The 18,050-nt window shown below is 37.2% G+C and overlaps 3 protein-coding genes across 3 annotated transcripts; 1 reads left to right on the forward strand and 2 right to left on the reverse strand.

Annotated features, from left to right (window-relative positions):
* Positions 1-129: 129 nt before the first annotated feature.
* LOC145237110 (organic cation/carnitine transporter 2-like) lies at positions 130-9,862 on the reverse strand. Its single transcript, XM_080099860.1, has 12 exons — positions 9,666-9,862; positions 9,086-9,227; positions 8,671-8,774; positions 6,171-6,271; positions 5,651-5,805; positions 4,788-4,956; positions 1,894-2,005; positions 1,678-1,817; positions 1,296-1,510; positions 718-900; positions 510-651; positions 130-258 (listed from the first exon to the last, which is right to left on the reverse strand). Exons 1-12 carry the CDS (start codon positions 9,846-9,848, stop codon positions 192-194), a joined length of 1,713 nt encoding a protein of 570 aa, XP_079955986.1. The 5' UTR covers positions 9,849-9,862; the 3' UTR covers positions 130-191.
* Positions 2,482-4,297, forward strand: LOC145237111 (uncharacterized). The gene is made up of 3 exons (XM_080099861.1): positions 2,482-2,741; positions 3,037-3,190; positions 3,447-4,297. The coding sequence occupies exons 1-3, from the start codon at positions 2,610-2,612 to the stop codon at positions 3,887-3,889; spliced, it is 729 nt and encodes a 242-aa protein (XP_079955987.1). The 5' UTR covers positions 2,482-2,609; the 3' UTR covers positions 3,890-4,297.
* Positions 9,863-13,477: 3,615 nt separating the features above from the next.
* Positions 13,478-17,987, reverse strand: LOC145238472 (gamma-butyrobetaine dioxygenase-like). The gene is made up of 10 exons (XM_080101665.1): positions 17,827-17,987; positions 17,272-17,405; positions 16,957-17,182; positions 16,649-16,724; positions 16,489-16,533; positions 16,149-16,270; positions 14,981-15,182; positions 14,026-14,148; positions 13,783-13,887; positions 13,478-13,716 (listed from the first exon to the last, which is right to left on the reverse strand). Exons 1-10 carry the CDS (start codon positions 17,904-17,906, stop codon positions 13,609-13,611), a joined length of 1,221 nt encoding a protein of 406 aa, XP_079957791.1. The 5' UTR covers positions 17,907-17,987; the 3' UTR covers positions 13,478-13,608.
* Between the last annotated feature and the right edge of the window lie 63 nt (positions 17,988-18,050).

Consider the following 18,050-nt stretch of genomic DNA (forward strand, 5'->3'; position numbering starts at 1 on the left):
TTTAGAAAATCCTTCTTAATCTATTTTTGCCACAAATCTGGCAACTCGCTAAACGCACCACGTGACCTGGTTGTCCATCACAATCACTTCTTTATTTGGCTACAATTTCCTAAAACACTCGAACACAGATTTGTTGGGCTTTATTTATTCATGTATACATAACTTAATTCTGAAAGCGGCAAATAGCAGTTTTAGGCCGGAGCAGTTTTTACGTCTGTCTGCTTTTGCCATCTTCCACACACTATTTTTTGACAGATTCTGTAAAAAAAAAGATGTTGTACATGATTATTTAATATGGAAACCTAAATGATGAACAGTAATATGTCCCGAGTGCTACAAATGATTTAATCGTTGCAAAAAAATTATAATAATTTCACAGCTTGCGCTGCCGACCTTGCTGTTAAAAACATCATAGAGGTCGAATACTTTAGGGAGTTTAATCGGGAAAAATCATTTTATCGGTTCAAAAAATTATTTAAATTTGAAAGTGTATGTTTCGATGGACTTACGTTTTTAGACGAAGGGTGTCCTGTACGGTGTCCGGTAGCGGCTGGAGTCTTGTCTCGGGAAGAAAAAGCAACGTAAGACATGCAGAGGTCAGAGTGACAGCGCTGAGGGCCAGAAAAGGTGCAAAGAAACCGTACAACTCCACTGACAAAAAGAGAAAATCGTATTTACCCAAAACTTGGCCAGTAAAAGTTTATTAGAGAATCTTACCCATGTACACAAAGTATGGTGCAATTACCGATCCAATACGACCCGCAATTGATCCAATACACATAAGACTGTTTCGTGAAACTGTAGGTGCGATTTCAGCACTGTGGATGTAGACGAGATAATAAACTCCTGAGTTTGCAGCCTTTCCTAGAAGCGAGGCAGCCAAGGTAGCATTACCGTTCACTGAAATAAAAAACTGTAATTATATCCTCAGACTTATATTTACTAGGGCATAAACTCTCATCCATACCAATTAGAAGTGAAACATCAGTGCCTCATCTGTACCACAATCAGTAAACGCAAAACGGGTTTAGAAAAATTGTCATGCTAGCAAAACGTTTTTTGTAACTTATTCCGCAGTATTCATGATTATGAACGAAAAATACAATGGAAATAAAATGTGAAAAGCATTTCTATTCTAATTCGTATGGCATTATTGTTGAAAACCATAATTAAACTGATGGTCGCCATAAGTGCTTAGGCTATTGTCGGAAGCAAAGATCTTGTTTAAACCTTTATTTGTGAGCGCTTTGTATCAAAGTATCTTAATTTCGTATGTAGCTTAAACCGAAACTTACCAGATTTCAGCAAGGCTGCTACCAAGCAACAGACACCAGCTAGGAACATAAAGAAGGCATGAGACTTGGGGCGACTGAAATACCTCACCGCGATATAAGCTGCAATTACGCCCGGTATCTCTAGGACTCCAAGTAGAAAACAATTCATAAACAAGTTACCGTTAAGATTCTGGGCACTCAAGGACAGACCAAAGTACACAACAGCTGTCGCACACCTGTTAAACGAAGGACTGAGCTTGAAAAAAAGCACAGATAGTCCTACTTCATCCATTTTTAAACGTTAAAGCATACAGTCATCCACATTACGGATGTGCAGTATAGTATAGTTGGAAAGCCAAAACCAAGTTTATTGTGGTTTTAAAACTCTACGACCATATCTTACCATGCGATCTCAATCACCACCACTATAACCATCATTTTGGGGTTTCGTGCGAGTTCAAGAAGACCCCGTAATGTTGACAAGGACTTGTTGTTTTCGTCTGCTTTAACAACGGTTTCCTTGCTTATCAACTCCATTGCCCCCTAAAGTGTGTGGGTTTGTATTATGCAAACACATGTTATATAATACATATCACACTCATGTTACAGTAAAACCTACCGCGTCCATCTTGTCAAGCTGTCCATTGTCTTTTGCTATCTTTTGTAATATCACTTTTGCTTCCCTGATTTTTCCTTTAGCAAGCAGCCAACGAGGAGACTCGGGAATTAACCTGATTCAAAACAAAGCACCATAATCGAATATGCAGTATTTAGCATACAAACGATGTAATTGGCTAGGTTTAAATAAACACGTGTGACAGTCGTCTGAAAAGTTGTAAATCTACTTGCTATTTTGGCACTCTGCTGCTTCTCCTCATATATTTCGGAGTGCCTTGGGGCAAAAAAAGTTGAACAATACGTTTTTTTTTCGATTTTGGCTACGTGTGTAAGGTACAAAACCTGTATGGCAAAACTCGTTAAGCGTTTGGGCAAGATGCAGTTTGTTTGTTACATTCAAATAAACTCAACTTAACATTTTGTTCTGACGAAACGCGACAGGCGACACGCGACAGATAAGCGTGATTTCTGTTTTTGTGTTTTGTTGTTATTTTGTGTGATCTGTGTTTTGCATTGGTTACATCAGACGTTTGTAGCATGACAAGCACTTCGCGTTTAAATGACAACTATTTGTTTTATGTATGCCTTTTATGTATGTCAGAAATTGAAAGCTAATTTTTATGTATGTCAGAAATTGAAAGCTAATTTATTCATACAGTATTCTGCAACGGTCAACAAATGCATTAGATTTTCTGATTTATACTGACACATTTCGAGATGAGTTTTCGTGATACAGAACAAAACACAGGTGAAGGACTATCACAAAGGGAACCATCTCACCCACAAAATAGAGGACCAGGTCCCAATTCTAATCATGGAATACCACCACAGTTACAGCTTTCAGTACAGGTAAGTAATAAGAATGTAAACAAAAGTTTTATAATTTAGGCCTTTAAACTACCAGTAAATTGGTTATCTTTTTCTAATTTTTATTCCGTTTAATGCTCTCTAGACACAGAAGATGCTTTTTAGCGAAATATGTTTGTTTTTTATAAGATTGTCAACTGATTTTAACCTGGAAATAAAGATTTCCCTAACTGGATTTAAACTACTAAAGCAGTGTTGTTCATTTTTCATATTATGATTGTTATTGTGGATTTGCCTATTTATTTCAAAATTGCATTATTGTTTTGAAATGTATTAGGATCAAATATTTATGAAAAAGATGAGGACTGAAGCTGCTATAACTCGTGGTTATCCCTTGGCACTTGTTTCAATGGGATTAACTATTTTGGGTATTGGAAGATTTTATCCAAAGATGCAAAGATGGCAAAAATTCTTGATAGCTGGATCTGTGGGTATGTATTCTATTTCTATGCAGTTTGTTTACACTAAAAAAGACTTTTGCCAGAGATAACATTTTTGGTGTATTCAACGGTTATTGTGCTTGGTTTTCAGTTTTACAAGTACTTTTAAAAGTAATGTGCAATACAAAAATTTGGTTTAAATTTAAATTGCTTCAAATTGCATTTTTTTTTAGTTTAAAACTTTGTTTTTGACCTGGTGAGAAGTGTGGCTTAAAGTTTTTTTTATCTCAAAATGTTTTTGTGCAAGGCATCGTTGGAAACATCACTGGAAAAGCGTCTTATGTACCAATAATGATAAAGCGTATTAAAACTGATTTGCCTCCTGATTCGAACCTCAGACAACTAGTGGAGGCCAAGGCAAATGGACAGTCTTGGAAATCACTGTTTGAAAAGAACTGTGAAGAGCAGAACAACCAAGAAATGCAGTTTGGTTTGGAGGAAGACAGTAAACAAGACAAGAGGTTTGTGTCATATGATGAACTCCGAAAGAAAAATCGTCAAATGGACAAGCCTGAATGGCATGGAAGGTTTTCACAATCCAAATCGCAATCTGGCAGTAACATAGAACAAAATGCTGATAAATTTGAAGATTCGTCTATGAACAGCTACCCTGCCAAACAGGCAGAACCAGATTTACAGCAGTCTGGAAAGGTTAGATATAACAAATATGGGGATCAAATTATAGATTGATGTTAATAGTTGCATTTCTGCTGTACTAATGTGAAACCTCTTACACTAAGAGGAACAGGGAATTGCATTACCTCTCATTGCAGTACCTTAAATCTATTTTCTATTGAAATACAATGACAATAATATGGATGAAAAGAAATGTCCTAAAATTATCAATGTTTGATTTATTTCAGTGCTATAGACTTTTTTGGCATTGTTAATTTGCTCATTAATTTTTTGCTCATTAAACTTCATCAATAATTTTTCTCAATGTCGTAAATTCAATCATTTGTAAATGGTATTTACATTCAATTGAAAAGTTTTATTTCAGCCGTAGTTCTGCCTATAACATCGAAAAAACCCAATGTATATTTCTGTTAAACGAAACTTTGGTGCATCACTACGTGACAACAGGCTCGGTGTTTGTTATACTGTGCTGGTTATGTAGTTAGCATGGCCGCCTTCTGTGTGAGTCTGCTTGTTTTACCCTAAGCAAGAAACTTTAGTAACCTTGCTTGATCCTAGAGGAACTTGATGGGTTGAACTAAACTAGTCACTAACAGTGGTGGAATTCAAAGTTTTTGTCAGCCAGTTCTATCACAAAAGTCATATTTTAAAGCCGTTTCCGCTACAAAAAGTCCATTAACAGTTACCAGTACTGCTAACCGGTTCGCTGATCTCATAAAATTTCGTGAGATGGTTCTGTAGAACCGGTGCAAACCGGTCTGAACCCGCTGAATCCCACCACTGGTCACTAACTCTTCTCTTCGGCGACCCTAACGCAGTCAGGTATTGCCCACCCACCAAAGTTAAAAAAATCAACGAAATACCCAATAAGTTTGCTTGGTGTCTTAACTTCCTCTGCAAACTGAAGACAATCAACGCTATGTTTAGCCTTAATCATAAAAGTTCCACTTACCAGTACATTGGAATGTAGAGCAACCCTACCAAGCCGTTAAAACGCATCATCCATCGCCAATTGGGAATAAGGTAGGATATAAGAGGCCCGATCATGTAGCCCAGGGAAAATGAATAAAACGAACTTACTGAAATGAAGTTTCGGTATTCTGGAGTAGTGCATTCGGTACCTAAAAACATAACGCTCGTAGCAAACTATATGAAAAACTATAAAGTGAGAGAAATTCTTGATCAAAACGAAAAATATGATTTTGGTTCTAAAACAGGATGATTTTATCCCTATTATAAAAACTTTTCAAGTGTCTTCTGTTTAGCATAGTCACTCAGACGACAGTTCGGTTTAGAAATTGCACAACAGCATTTTCGATTAAAAACTTCTATGAATTTGGTTTTGTCTTTTCTTAAACAGCACGAATTAGTGTATATCTTTATGGTGACCTCATGACTACAATTTTAAGGGTTAGATGCAGAGCAAAAAGCCGAACTGTTGCAGTAACATACTGTAAAAAAATTCTCTATGTTTGTAAAGTCGCGTTTTAGAGGTTGAGAACCACTGTCATACACGATTGTGTTTAATTTAAACTCCAGTTTGCGATGCTCTTGCGATTATCCGAAATAATTTGATGATAATTAACCACAGTTGGGTATGTGATTTGCGTTTACAAAAACATTTGCGGATTCCAAGCGTGCAGAAACGTTTTTTGTCAAATTTGTCGAAACCGGAAACTTGCAATACGCTGTTTGTTTACGTTTTAGTGCATCATTAAAGGCAGCACTGAAGCGCATGGAACCTAACTCTTATTGCCATGTGTCATCACAGAATATTACATCAAACTATCTTTTGAAGTTTATTATCATTATTACCCAATACAAACGCTGCCATGTAGTTGACCATTTGGGTGAGACCGCATAGAAAAATACAAGCTCCGTAGACACGAATTTCGTTGGCAAAGCTTGTGAAGAAAGTAACCACAAACTGAAGACAAGTGAAAAACAGAAAAACTGGTCGTCTACCGAACCTGTAAAAAGTTATCATTTAATTTTAAAAGGTCAATGAGGTTTATTATGACAACATTTAATTACTTCATGGAAAACATACCAGAAACACCATTTGTTGTAATAGACAGGAAACTAATAAATTTTAGGATGGCTTTTTGAAGCTATACGAAAAATTAATCTAAACAAACATGTCAAGCTCCAATGCTGCTGATGCTTCTTTGAATTCAATGCAAAGGAGTTTAGCAAAATAGTGGGCCCACGATTGTCTTTTACATTACAGGCTTCTTTATTTTCTCTACACTTTATTGCCGTAGATGACCATCCAATAGTTGAACAAAGTATTTTTAAGATAAGCCCTAAGTTGCAAATGCAAAAGAGTACATACTTATCTGACAACACCCCAGATAAAGCGGCAAACCCCATCCCGGCTAGGTAGAGTGACGAAATAAAAGGTTTGTACCATGCCTGTTCGCATACACCATTGAACTGTAAAATAGGAACAAGATAGTAAGATTATGTGCAATTCAAACACAGCCAGCGAGCGACGCCTGGGAATCTTAATTTTGCTCACAATAACCTTCGAATCTTTGCAGGCCCCTTTTTATGGGTCCCCTTCCTTGAAGGGGACACATCTTGATTTTACTCGATTTCTTTTTTTTTTTTTTCTTTTTTTTTCTTCTTTTTTTTTTTCTTCCCTGAAGTTTGTCCACCCCATTTTGCCCTGAAATGTTTGATGGATTTGGATGAAACTTTCACAGATGGTAGATATAGTTGTGTAGATGTGCCATCTGCTTCGTTTGTCATGATAACCCCAGTATTTACCCCGCTAGACCCCAAAATGTAAAATGTGGTTTGTGCGCACCACAAACGTTAGTTTTGTGTGATGTTATAAAGACAACTACATATGGTACTCATGTTTAAGGATTGCTTGGTGAACGTGTTTGCGGATAGCAGTCAAGGGGGTTGTTCACAGCCTTGTGACGTCATAAGTCATTAGGTTGTTTGTTAAAACGCCCCCTAGTGGTCAAAATTGAAACATTGGCCAATTTGGACAAAATTTTACAGGATTGTTGTTTGGGTCATCTTGTGACGTCATAAGTTATTACGGTTGTTGGTTAAAACGCCACCTAGTGGTCGAAATTGAAACATTGGCCGATTTGGACAAAATTTTACAGGATTGTTGTTTGGGTCATTGCAGTTTCATATTTTCAACATTAGGGTGAAGAACCCCATCAGTTACCCCACTAGCCCCCTAAAATGGGTGAATATTTAAACAGGGTCGGAATTGGCTGAAATTTGGATAGCTTGTATAATTTGCCATTTACAATTGATGATTGTTGTGTTAAAACCTGTAGCCCCAGCATTTACCCCACTAGCCCCCTAAAATGGGTGAATTTTTAAACAGGGTTGGATTTGGCTGAAATTTGGATAGCTTGTACAATTTGCCATTTACAAATGATGATTGTTGTGTTAAACCCTGTAGCCCCATCAGTTACCCCACTAGCCCCCTAAAAAGGATAAATTTTTTAAACAGGGTCGGAATTGGCTGAAATTTGGATAGCTTGTACAATTTGCCATTTACAAATGACGATTGTTGTGTTAAACCCTGTAGCCCCAATAGTCACCCTGCTAGCCCCCTAAAATGGGTGAGTTTTTAAACAGTGGGCAATTGTTGGAAATGTTATGCCATTTATAGGTATCGATTGTTGTGTTTTACTTCTTTGTTTTAAACTAGACAAACTTTAAACAATGCTTGAATTGAGTCGATTTGTATAGTTTGAACTTTGCATAGCATGACTATTTAATCCTAGTACCAATCACAGTGTTTTACTTTACAACACCAAAGTTTCTTATGGTTATCTCTTGAAATGCAGTGTTTACAACTTTGCATGTGTGGGGACCCATGAGTTTCTGCCTGCAGAAACAACTAACGTTTTAAAAGACGGTGGCAAATATGGGACCCAATATAAAATAAGTGAAGGAATTATATTTATGTTTTAAAATAGATCATAGTGTATGTGCAAGGGCAATATGTGCTAAGCCACCCTTCTAGTTTAATTTCTGCGTTTACAAGGGTTTGTACAATTTGTACAGGCTTGCCGAATGAGCATCCTATATGCCCTAGCCTGGACAGACAAGATAGGGGTTTCAGTGCATTTGGCAAACCAACTTCGCAAGGTAACAACAGCCTACAATACGGTGTAGCCGCAGCGCGTTTATTCATGATTCCCCGATTGTACGATCCACTTTTTAGGGGCTAAAGTTTCGCAGCTATTTTCGGTGGTTAATTGTTCAGTACCATTGTGTCGCTATGTGCTCTTTTACCAAGCGAAATATACGCAGCTTAACTTTACTTAACAATGGCTTTTAGGGAGTCACCTATGGTAATATATACTAGTGATGTACCGAATCGGCAAAATTTCGATTCGGCCGAAACCGAATATTCGGTGGTTTTGCCGAATAAATTCGGCCGAATCAACCGAATCATTTATGACGTCACGCGAAGTCGTACGCTATGCGTTTGACATGAAAATATATGTTTATCTACCAGGCAATTAGTGCAGAATGGTTGTGTTTAGTCCCTATTTTAGTTCTGTGGGGTTTAAAATTGCCTCAAGCATGATTGCCAACCCGACAATGAATTACTGATTACTTGTCTGCAGTGGTAAAAACGATAATGTGTAAAAAAAGATAATGATTGGCGCGATTTTCGTTGGTACTAAGCAGAAAAGACACGTTTAACGCTTTAAATATGCGTTCGTAACAGATTCGGTTTCGGCCGAATCGCAACAAATTATTCGGCCGAAACCGAATCTTTGCAAAAGTGGCCGATTCGGCCGAATAAATTCGGCAAACCGAATATTCGGTACATCTCTAATATATACCTCCATCATAGCAGACTGAACAAATCCGTTTTTGTCATAACTGTGGCCACGCTGACATGGGACGGCCAATAGTGAAGCGTTGCGATGAAGTACTTTGACGCCCTCTGTAAAAATTAAAGTTACATAAAGAATAGGTAGAAATATATATTAAGGCTAAAATTGAGTCAACTAAACGGTTTTGTTTTCAATGCTGTAGCTGTCTTTAGTAAATTGAGTTCAGAAGCAATAAGCATTAATTGTTTTGCCCTTGCGAAAATCGCAGCGCTTGCTATATTTATGTTACATTTACGGCGAATAGACAGCCTAATTATTAATTAGTATACACGTCTCCCGTAGCATATTGGGCTATAAAGTATGAGATAAATCAATCCTACATACACAATTGTGTGCAAAAGTTAAACATAGAAAGTTTTACCTGTGAAATTTGCGACACCTTGATACAACATTAGTTCAACCGCTTGTTGGGAAACGTTGTACATAAGGCAACTGTTGCTTGTGTTTTCAACCGAACGTCTGTAACCTATAACGGCGGATATCTCCTGGAACAGGGTCGAGTTCTAGGGACAAGCAGCAACAACTGTTTACAGTTTATTATGGATAAAGTTTTAAAACTGCGGCATACTGCAAACTTTGTTATTACATTTGGTTTCCTCTTTGTGTGTATTTTAAAATAAGTCTCAAGTTTTTGGCTCGCATTTTGGACTTCGATCGTTTACTACCAACGTAAGGTTTTTGTTTAACAATTTAAAGCTTTTAAATCAAAGTTGTAAACGGCCTGAACCCGAATTGTCAACCCGAAACTGAAGTAAAATTTATTCAAAAAAGAGCTGACACAGAGTGTAAAATCAGGTCCGATTCAAGACCGTTTTTTGAATAAACTTACGCCTGAACCCGGCCCAAACCCGAACCGACGTACAATCCTGTTTTGATTTGTTTTAAAAGCCACAATATGAAAGCGCACACACAAATTTCCATTTCAATTTGCCAACGCTTACCCGGGAAATGTTATTTGGAATTAGATGGTCCACTGTGCACTGGTGTTCAGGCATGTAATGTAGAAACACAATTGATGTAAGAAGCAAGGCATTGGGAATTCCATTTACAAAAAATATTGCAAAAAGTTTCTTTTGGTAAATTCCGAACGAACCAACAGACTCCAATAAGCTGTCGTATGTCATTATTATATACCTGTTTCACTTACAAAATGAAAAAAACAAACATCGGTTTTCAAAAGTAAGTATTATTTCCAACTAAATTTGACTTTACCAAACTTCGAAAACTTGTCGGTAAATTAGCCTATGCTTGCCAATCATTTCGGTTAATTACAAACACCTCAATTTGTTCAACATATCAATTCAACTCTTCGCTATGGATATACGAAAAGGCTTTTGGGATATAGAAAACTCAACTTAACATATGCCTATATTATAAAGAAAACCGTGAGACAGCTATGGCCTTTTCAACGAATTTGATAATATTCAAGACGTCCAAAAGACTATTAAAGAGTGTAACGTATATATCGCTACACTAATCTTTTCAAAAACTTCAAGTTATCATTGCAAAGACTCTATTAAACGTACTACGAATTTTTAACTGCAAAAAGGGTGACGACTGTAAAATCTAAATATATATTGGGGACTATCCCAGAGATTGCCTAAAAAATATTTCCTGCGCTTGACGAACGCAGCATAATTAGAACGTTGGGTGGGTATATGCAGACGTGAATTATAAGCCGTGTTTTAGGATCTGCTATTTCCTTACAATTTCAAAGTATTTTTCTTACAGCGCATGCCTTTTAACCAGCTCGCCATTCACAAGTATATAACTACTATACGAATTAAAATGTAAAATACGATGGTATAACAACAAACAATATTAGCAGCAGAAATACCTAACACTATAAAAATGCCATGACTGAATACGATTAAAATTGAAGTAATAACAAGACTTCAAGCGAGTTTTTTTGTTTGGTTACCATGGTTAATACACATCATAATAACACTTTCTTGCATATGTGACTTTGCGTAAATGTAAACGTTTCAAATCAACTCACTTCCCTTCCGTATATCAAAACAAACTTTTCCTGCTCCTGACTAGTTCTGACAGACACAAAGCAAACAACTGTCGGTCTGTCGCCGTATTCAATCGCTCAGAAAAACAACTGTGAATGTTGTTCATTAATCAAAAATCGACTGTAAATAACAAAACGTTTCCATAATTTCAAAACAGCATTTCCATGCTTTCTGTTTAGTTTTTCAAATTGCCCTCCCTGTTTGATCGGATACATGCGTTTCCGTATGTACAAACACGCTTTAAAAGGAAATGCCACCCACATACTGCTTATGCGATTATAGCTAGATTGGCGAAGTGAAAAAATATATAAGATGCCCAAGGTGACAGTTTGTCAGGCACAGCAACAAATATTTCTACACTTTTGGCGTTATAATTACAGATTTGTATCGTTTTATAATGTTAAGTTTATCTCGTGCAAAAATCAGGTCAAGAAACAACGCGTTGGCCCGCAGGATCGTTCGGAGAAATATCAGGTATTAAAATACCACAGAAATCCTTTAATGGGTTGTACCATAACGCAGCGAATTGAGGGCTACATAGTCTTTAGCTGCAGTTTACTACAATAATTTCAACATACGATAATCATCGTAATGGTGTTGCATTTTTAACTCCAATCAATATTGTACAAAATTTACAGACGATTTTTTCTATTGTATATTTGTTTTGGATACACTTTCTATGCAAAACGTTTATAACTTAAAACTTTGGTAACTTACAACGCTTTAAAGTTTGTTTTTATTTTATACATAAAGTTATTGTGTCTAGGCAAAGCAATTTGCTTGAATATAATGTGCACTATCCTATACTGAAACACTGTTCTTCAGTGTATAGTGTGGCCAAGACTTTTTCTCCTTGTTTGAACTGCATTTATGTGCCTTCCTTTCAAAACAGTGTGATAACCACCTGGTATGTGTAACTGTTTTGACTTTCCTTATTTATTCATAATTATAATAATATAATAATTGACTTTTGTGTTCTGACTTTGGTGCGTGTCATGGTTTTTGTGTTCTGACTTTGGGGTGTGTCACGACTTTTGTGTTCTGACTTTGGTGTGTCATGGTTTTTGTGTTCTGACTTTGGGGTGTGTCACAGGTTTTGCGTGTGTCACGAGTTTTGTGTTTTGCACTTGTGGGCCACCGTAATTTATAATTATAATCAAGAAATCAGTGTTTCTCGACCTTTGTTCCGTACTGCCGCCTTTTATAGCCTTTTACGTGTGGTTTACATTTAAAGCAGTGTTTCTTAACCTTTTTAGCGCTCGTACCCTTTGAGCTTTCATGAAATTTTCTCGTACCCCTACAATGGTCTACAATGGCCGACGAAAGTAAATAAAATTGTAATAATAGGAATTAAACTCAGTGTATTTATAACTTATAAGTCTTGTAAGTTCAACAATATTTACAGCACACCAACAATCAGTCAAAGACATATAACAAAGTAACTTGTTACGCGTTCTTCACAAATATGCCTAAATAGTGTACAATTTCACACTGCATGTCGTACCCCCTGCTTTGGTGCTTTGTACCCCCAAGGGGTACACGTACCCCTGGTTAAGAACCCCTGATTTAAAGTTTGGGGTAAAATCGCCCATCTTTCGACTTAGAAATAAGTTTAAACTGCAATGACTGAAAGTTATACTAACGTATAACTTACGTCTGAAAAAGTTTGCTAAATACCGTTAAGTGGCGCGAAGAGCTTTCGCGGCTTTTCAAAAGAAAAACTCTTTAAAACGCTGACAGTTGTTGCTATACATCATTAAAAGTAACTAGAAACTCAATTATTAACGTAATTGTTTTCTCCATTGGGGGTCCTATAGTTGCCTTACATACGCCGTTTAGTTCAGTAATGATGAAGTTATAGTAAGTAAAGATTTAAGCTTACTTTCTTTTTGAAGTGACTTCTTTTTGCATTGAAGTTCCTACATCTTCGTTTTTGCAATGTACCCATTTAAGCGGTAATAAATATATTCCAAAAAGTGTATTTTGTAATATGAATGTTGATTGCAGGCCTTTATGTAAACGTAAAATCGCGGTAGAACTACTAACACTGGAATTTGGCTTGCGCCCGGTTTATGGTGCTGACTCAGCAATCATTCTTACCATAAACCCAAATGGACGCATGTTCTCCGTTGCGCCACCTATCGAAAATTTTTCAACCAGGCGCCAACCAAATTCAAGTGTTAGTAGCTCTACCTAAAATCGCAGGATGTTTACATTAAAAACCAGTGAATCACTGTCTTAAGACAGTTTTTTTCTTCATTCTCTTGATATCCATTTTTGCCGATGACTTTACAACTTTGCCAAAAATGTTTAAAAAAAGTTCAGTTTTATTTCGTGGTGATTGGGATTCACCCCTGTTGTTGAACTCAGTCCGGTGAATGTTAGCCTTCGATTTTCCTCTTTGCCCGGGGCACGTATTTTGTTTTTACCATGATCTTCCCAACAAAGTCGAGGCAATTCAAAGTTTTCCGCGCCCCACCACTGTCAAAGGCCTTTAGGAGTTTGCAGGAGGGCAGTTTTTTTGCAGCTGTGTGATATGTTTTTTGTAACACATTATAGTGTTAACTAGTTTGTTACTTGGCCGCGCAAGTAAACAGTCACTATATTATAAAGAAATGCTCTGTTTTGTTTTGTAACTTCAATGCTTTAAAGGTTTTAAAATATTATTAGACAAAAATATACAACTGCAGATATATGTATCAAAGCACGATTTTATTTATGCTATGGTAGGCTACCCTGCTTTAAAATACATTAAAGATCCGCGGAGTACCATTATTATTATTTTCAAATTTTATTATCAACCTTATAGATTATGTAAGCTACACTTCTGCTTTTATTTGTTCGTGGTTACATTTCAAACTGGTTTTCAAAACGACGATCTGTTGCCGACCTTCGGTGGAACGACGAGTATGTTCAGTTGGTGGGCAAGTGTCACATACTTGCTTTTCAAATCTTCAAGCTTTAGGTATGTTCCCTGCAAGTCAAAAAAACAATAACTGATTTTTGGCAGCTCTGCAACATTCAGTCAAGTAGCGTCCACCTGCAAATGTCTTTTCCCTCCATTTTCGTTGTACGATTCTCTGGCATGAAGCATACGTCGATTATTAAACGCCAAGAGGTCACCACAGTCCATCTTAAATCGGAACTGCAAACATAAAAATAAAGAATTCAGGTATGACAGGAACTTGGCCGAATGGTCCGGCGCGCCTGACCCATAAACAGACATAAAAACCCTGAACGTTGCCCTGATGTTAAAATAGTAATACATAGAATATTTTCCAACCTGCATCTCCGGGCGTCGAATAATCCTCAGAAGAGCTCGATAAGCTTCGTAATATCTGTCTACGTCCCCTTCCCGTACTTGTGGTGCGGCGTTCGTTCCTGGTTGCCAATTCACCTCAACGATCTGTTAACAGCCTGATTAGTTTTTGTAATATATGGACTTTATATGATGCTCTTTTGGCAAATATATTGTTTGTACCGACGTTTCAACATCCTAGTAAGAAAGCCTTATAACCAGGGTTGCCATCGACTTGAAACTAAAACTAAGGACAACCGAAAAATAAAATTTTCATACGAAACAAAACAAACGTTTTTGAACAAATTTTTGCATTTATACGAGACATGACATATCCAATGCCGTATTTTTTGCCAAAAACAATCTGTTCCAAAAACTTCTTGTTTGTATAAAATTCTTTGTACATCTCACGACAGCTCTGGTATAGGTTTACTTCTACTTGTAGCAGGGTTTCGACTTGTAATTGTTGAAAATAAGAAAAAAGGACTCAAGTCAAAAATAAGGACATTTCTTAGAAATAAGGACAATGAACTTTTCTAAGACATTGCCCTTCAAAATAAGGACAAATCTTAGAAATAAGGACGGTATGGCAACCCTGCTTATAACACTTCAAATTGTTAAGTAAAACCCGAAATGGTTAAAAATAAAAAGGTTTGGAGTGTTACTGGAGTGTCATTAGTTACTCTTTCTAAAGGCAATTAGAATAGGTCGTTGAAACGTTGGTACAAACAAAACATTTGCCCGAAAGCATCATTTAGAATTTAGATGATAAACTATGCCTGTCAGCAACAGTTTATATTTGAACTGATTTCATTAAAGTTTTTCGTGCTCAGTTATACCAAATAGCCGTTATAAAAGAACTTGTAGCGTTCCTAGTGTCTCCTGATTTAACCTGATTAGTAAGCGTCTTGCTGTAGGTGTAACAAGATCGTTTACTTGCCTTTCCGAAGTAGTCAATATTTATGTGGTATTTTTGATTCTCAAGAAACTTCGGAACAGATCCATTCAGGTCAATTGTGTCATACAAGACAGGAACTTCCGTGAGTGTTTTAAAATGATGGGGCAACTCACTACGAAGCACTTCGACTGCTTCGAACATATCCACCAACTTGGATTCGCCACCGGTAATGCAATCATCAAACCTGTAAACGTCATGAAGTTAGCATACGTTTCCTATGTGACTAAAATCTCAAGACATGGCTTAAAAACGAAACTACGATCTTTTTAGTCCTGGGCAGAGTTGTAAGTTGGACCGAGCTTTTCAGATCAGGTTCTGGCCGGTTTGGAGTTTGAGTTTCAAAAAACCTGGCTTGATTCGGGCCTGACTTTACACTCGGCATCATTTTCCGCAACGTTCTGACCTGATTTTGGCCTCGTTTTGGGGGTTCGGGCCAAATGTTTGGTGTGTACTTTCGGGTTTAGGCCCGAATTTCTGACCTGCCTACAACTTTGCAGAGTGATCATAGGTGTGGTTAATGTAATCAGTAGGGCAAGTTTTTGCAACTTTTTTTTACAGCTTCCAGCAGCTTCCTAAATACTTAGAATTTATGCAGTATGATGTTATAAGCTGTTTGTAGGAATTTTATGTTGCAACATTTTGCAACTTTTTTCTATTTTTCGTGCAACTTTTGACTGCAACTTTTATCAAGTATTGCGCAAAAGTGCATTCGTTATTTTGCAAGTAAGAAGCGATAATATCTGTTAAGATGACAGTCTAAGGCAGGGATTTTGTTGAAATTAAGTGCAACTTTCTCACGTTTTTAGTGCAACAAAAACTTGCCCTAGTAATCAGTCTTCACTGTTGGTCTAAACACAGTTAACATGGTTAGACTGTGGTCCAGATGTTTGGAGTGCAATAGTTGACTTCACCTTGTTGCTTTTAATAGTTAACAGAAACTAGCACAAATTGCAAGTAATTTTAGTTGCCTGGTTAGGCCCCAGACCAGAAAATTAGCACTATGTGCATGGACCTGCTCATCAACCAAATATATATATATATATGGAATCTCTCGCTGGCAACGCGTTGATACAGGTCTGTAGTGGGCCACAACCGTTATTCGATGGGTCGCCGGTTGTACAACCCTGTTCTAAAAGACTAGTATCGCCACCTTATAGCGTGCAACATTTGTACTCCAGGTGCAGATTCGTAAGTCGGTTGGTCTTGATGAAAAGGCAGCAAATGGTTGGTGTAAGCCTCATTTTCCGAGTCTTTTACGAACACATCGAACATCTGCAGTAAAGAATTTGGCAAAGCTATTTCAAACTGTACACAATTAGCGAATAACCAATTAGTCCTTTATGCAGATGCAGTTGGCCTTTAACTCTTATTTGTTTTGTAAACTGCGAACAATAATTGCGGCGCAAAAGTTGCAGAAAACCCTTGTGAATATCAATGGTTAACCCTGTGTCAACATAAGGCTAATTTAGGACAAGTAAATAATTGCTTACCTCACCATAGGCAGAAGGTTCAATGAATCCAATTTTCTTTGCCATCTGAAGATATAAACTTTATCACGAACTGCCGTATGGTAATAAAGCTGGATACATATTCAAACACTTTGCTACACATTACTAATAAATACAAATATATGGACATCAGGTCAGTTACCTTTACTACCATGCCTTTTTCGATAGGAACTTTTTTGACCAGGCAAAATCCGTTCTCAACGAGGTTGTTCATCATTCTTAAATACAAATTAGGTTAATAGGTTAAAGGCAGTAATAGCGACTACCTACACGATTCTTTAGCTGTGGATAACTGCTAAACATGAGGCGTTAATTTGATTCAGTTTTCACAAAGATTTTCGTTTAACAGAGTGGTGTAAACAAAAACACTGTGAAACTCTGCTGATTCAGCAGCACTTTGCTGAAATGTGCTTAAAAGGGAAAATCAAGCCTCTCAACTTGGAATCTTACTTAAACAAACCACGATCATGATCATCGACTATCTCCTTATACTCCATTGTGGGAATGTCCCTTCTTTTTCCGTTGTTTTTCATATTACGGCCAATGACGTCACGCTGCTCTATTTTTGTTTCTAGGCAACCGTCGCAGTAACATTTGGCACGAAGCCAATCAGCCTCATGGCGCGATTCGTGGTCTGGTAAAACCTCTCCATCATACTTCGTACATAGTTTATTACCTGCAAACCGTTAAACAAAGAAACTTAAACAAAGAAGCTATTCTTCACTTCAGGAGCTTATCAGCGAAGGTTTATGACAAACAACTAACCATTGTTTGAAGTGTGAGCTTCGTCGATTTTCAACGTGTCTGGAAGTTGCAACACGTCCACTGTGTACACGTTTGGAAATGGAGGTTTGCATATTGTACATTTGCAATTATACCGAAGCCACCTTGCATGAAACCTGGATATTTGAAAATCAGAACCGAGTTTACCAAAAACATGAATGCATCACTAGATCAGCCTTAACGGTCCCTTTTCTTGCGTATGCCTTAGCACAGTGGTTCCCAACATTTTTTCGTCCTGTGTATCCTTTTAGTCGATATTCAAACCTAATTACCCCCTACAAAAATCGATTATAGGAGAACTTTCTTTTTCTCAGCTCATCAATGGCAAATCCAGCAATAACACATAGCACAGACAACCAGTAAAAGTTGAATATTGTGATACAAATTCCACCCTACAAATTACAAAATTCCCCCCTGGTTGGGAACCACTGCCTTAGCAAATGTAGTTGCCGGCTTAATTCGGTAGAACACCTTTAGTAAGCCTGTCTTACTATGTGAAATAAACTTACTACAGTTTTTCATTTTAAAAAGTGTTACCTGCTCACATGATCGTCTTTCCACAGCACCTCACAAATGTTCTTGTCCAACGAGATCTGAACTGACTTGATTTCTGCCATTGCAGTGCCTTTTTTGAAAACAAATTCCAGGCTTAACCTTTTGCTTGATGCAAAACAATGAGATATAGGATATCAGGTTGAACTAGCTTTCTTATGACAGTGGTTTGTTTGCATAAAACTAAAAATGTGTTTTCTTGGTTTGCC

This window comes from Phallusia mammillata, chromosome 7 (genome assembly GCF_965637545.1).
Source record: "Phallusia mammillata chromosome 7, kaPhaMamm4.hap1.1, whole genome shotgun sequence".
NCBI classification, from domain to species: Eukaryota; Metazoa; Chordata; class Ascidiacea; order Phlebobranchia; family Ascidiidae; genus Phallusia; species Phallusia mammillata.

Excerpts from the sequence above, each read along its gene's own strand:
- LOC145237111 (XM_080099861.1), top strand. The coding sequence starts at position 2,610 with ATGAGTTTTCGTGATACAGAACAAAACACAGGTGAAGGACTATCACAA. Across the intron at positions 2,742-3,036 it reads AGTTACAGCTTTCAGTACAG|GATCAAATATTTATGAAAAA; the intron begins GTAAGTAATAAG and ends GAAATGTATTAG. Across the intron at positions 3,191-3,446 it reads CTTGATAGCTGGATCTGTGG|GCATCGTTGGAAACATCACT; the intron begins GTATGTATTCTA and ends TTTTTGTGCAAG.
- LOC145238472 (XM_080101665.1), bottom strand. The coding sequence starts at position 17,906 with ATGGCAGAAATCAAGTCAGTTCAGATCTCGTTGGACAAGAACATTTGT. Across the intron at positions 16,725-16,956 it reads CATGATCGTGGTTTGTTTAA|AATGATGAACAACCTCGTTG; the intron begins GTAAGATTCCAA and ends TTTGTATTTAAG. Across the intron at positions 15,183-16,148 it reads CAAATGTTGCACGCTATAAG|GTTTGATGATTGCATTACCG; the intron begins GTGGCGATACTA and ends TGACGTTTACAG.
- LOC145237110 (XM_080099860.1), bottom strand. The coding sequence starts at position 9,848 with ATGACATACGACAGCTTATTGGAGTCTGTTGGTTCGTTCGGAATTTAC. Across the intron at positions 9,228-9,665 it reads TTCCAAATAACATTTCCCGG|AACTCGACCCTGTTCCAGGA; the intron begins GTAAGCGTTGGC and ends GCTTGTCCCTAG. Across the intron at positions 6,272-8,670 it reads TTCAGTCTGCTATGATGGAG|TTCAATGGTGTATGCGAACA; the intron begins GTATATATTAGA and ends CCTATTTTACAG.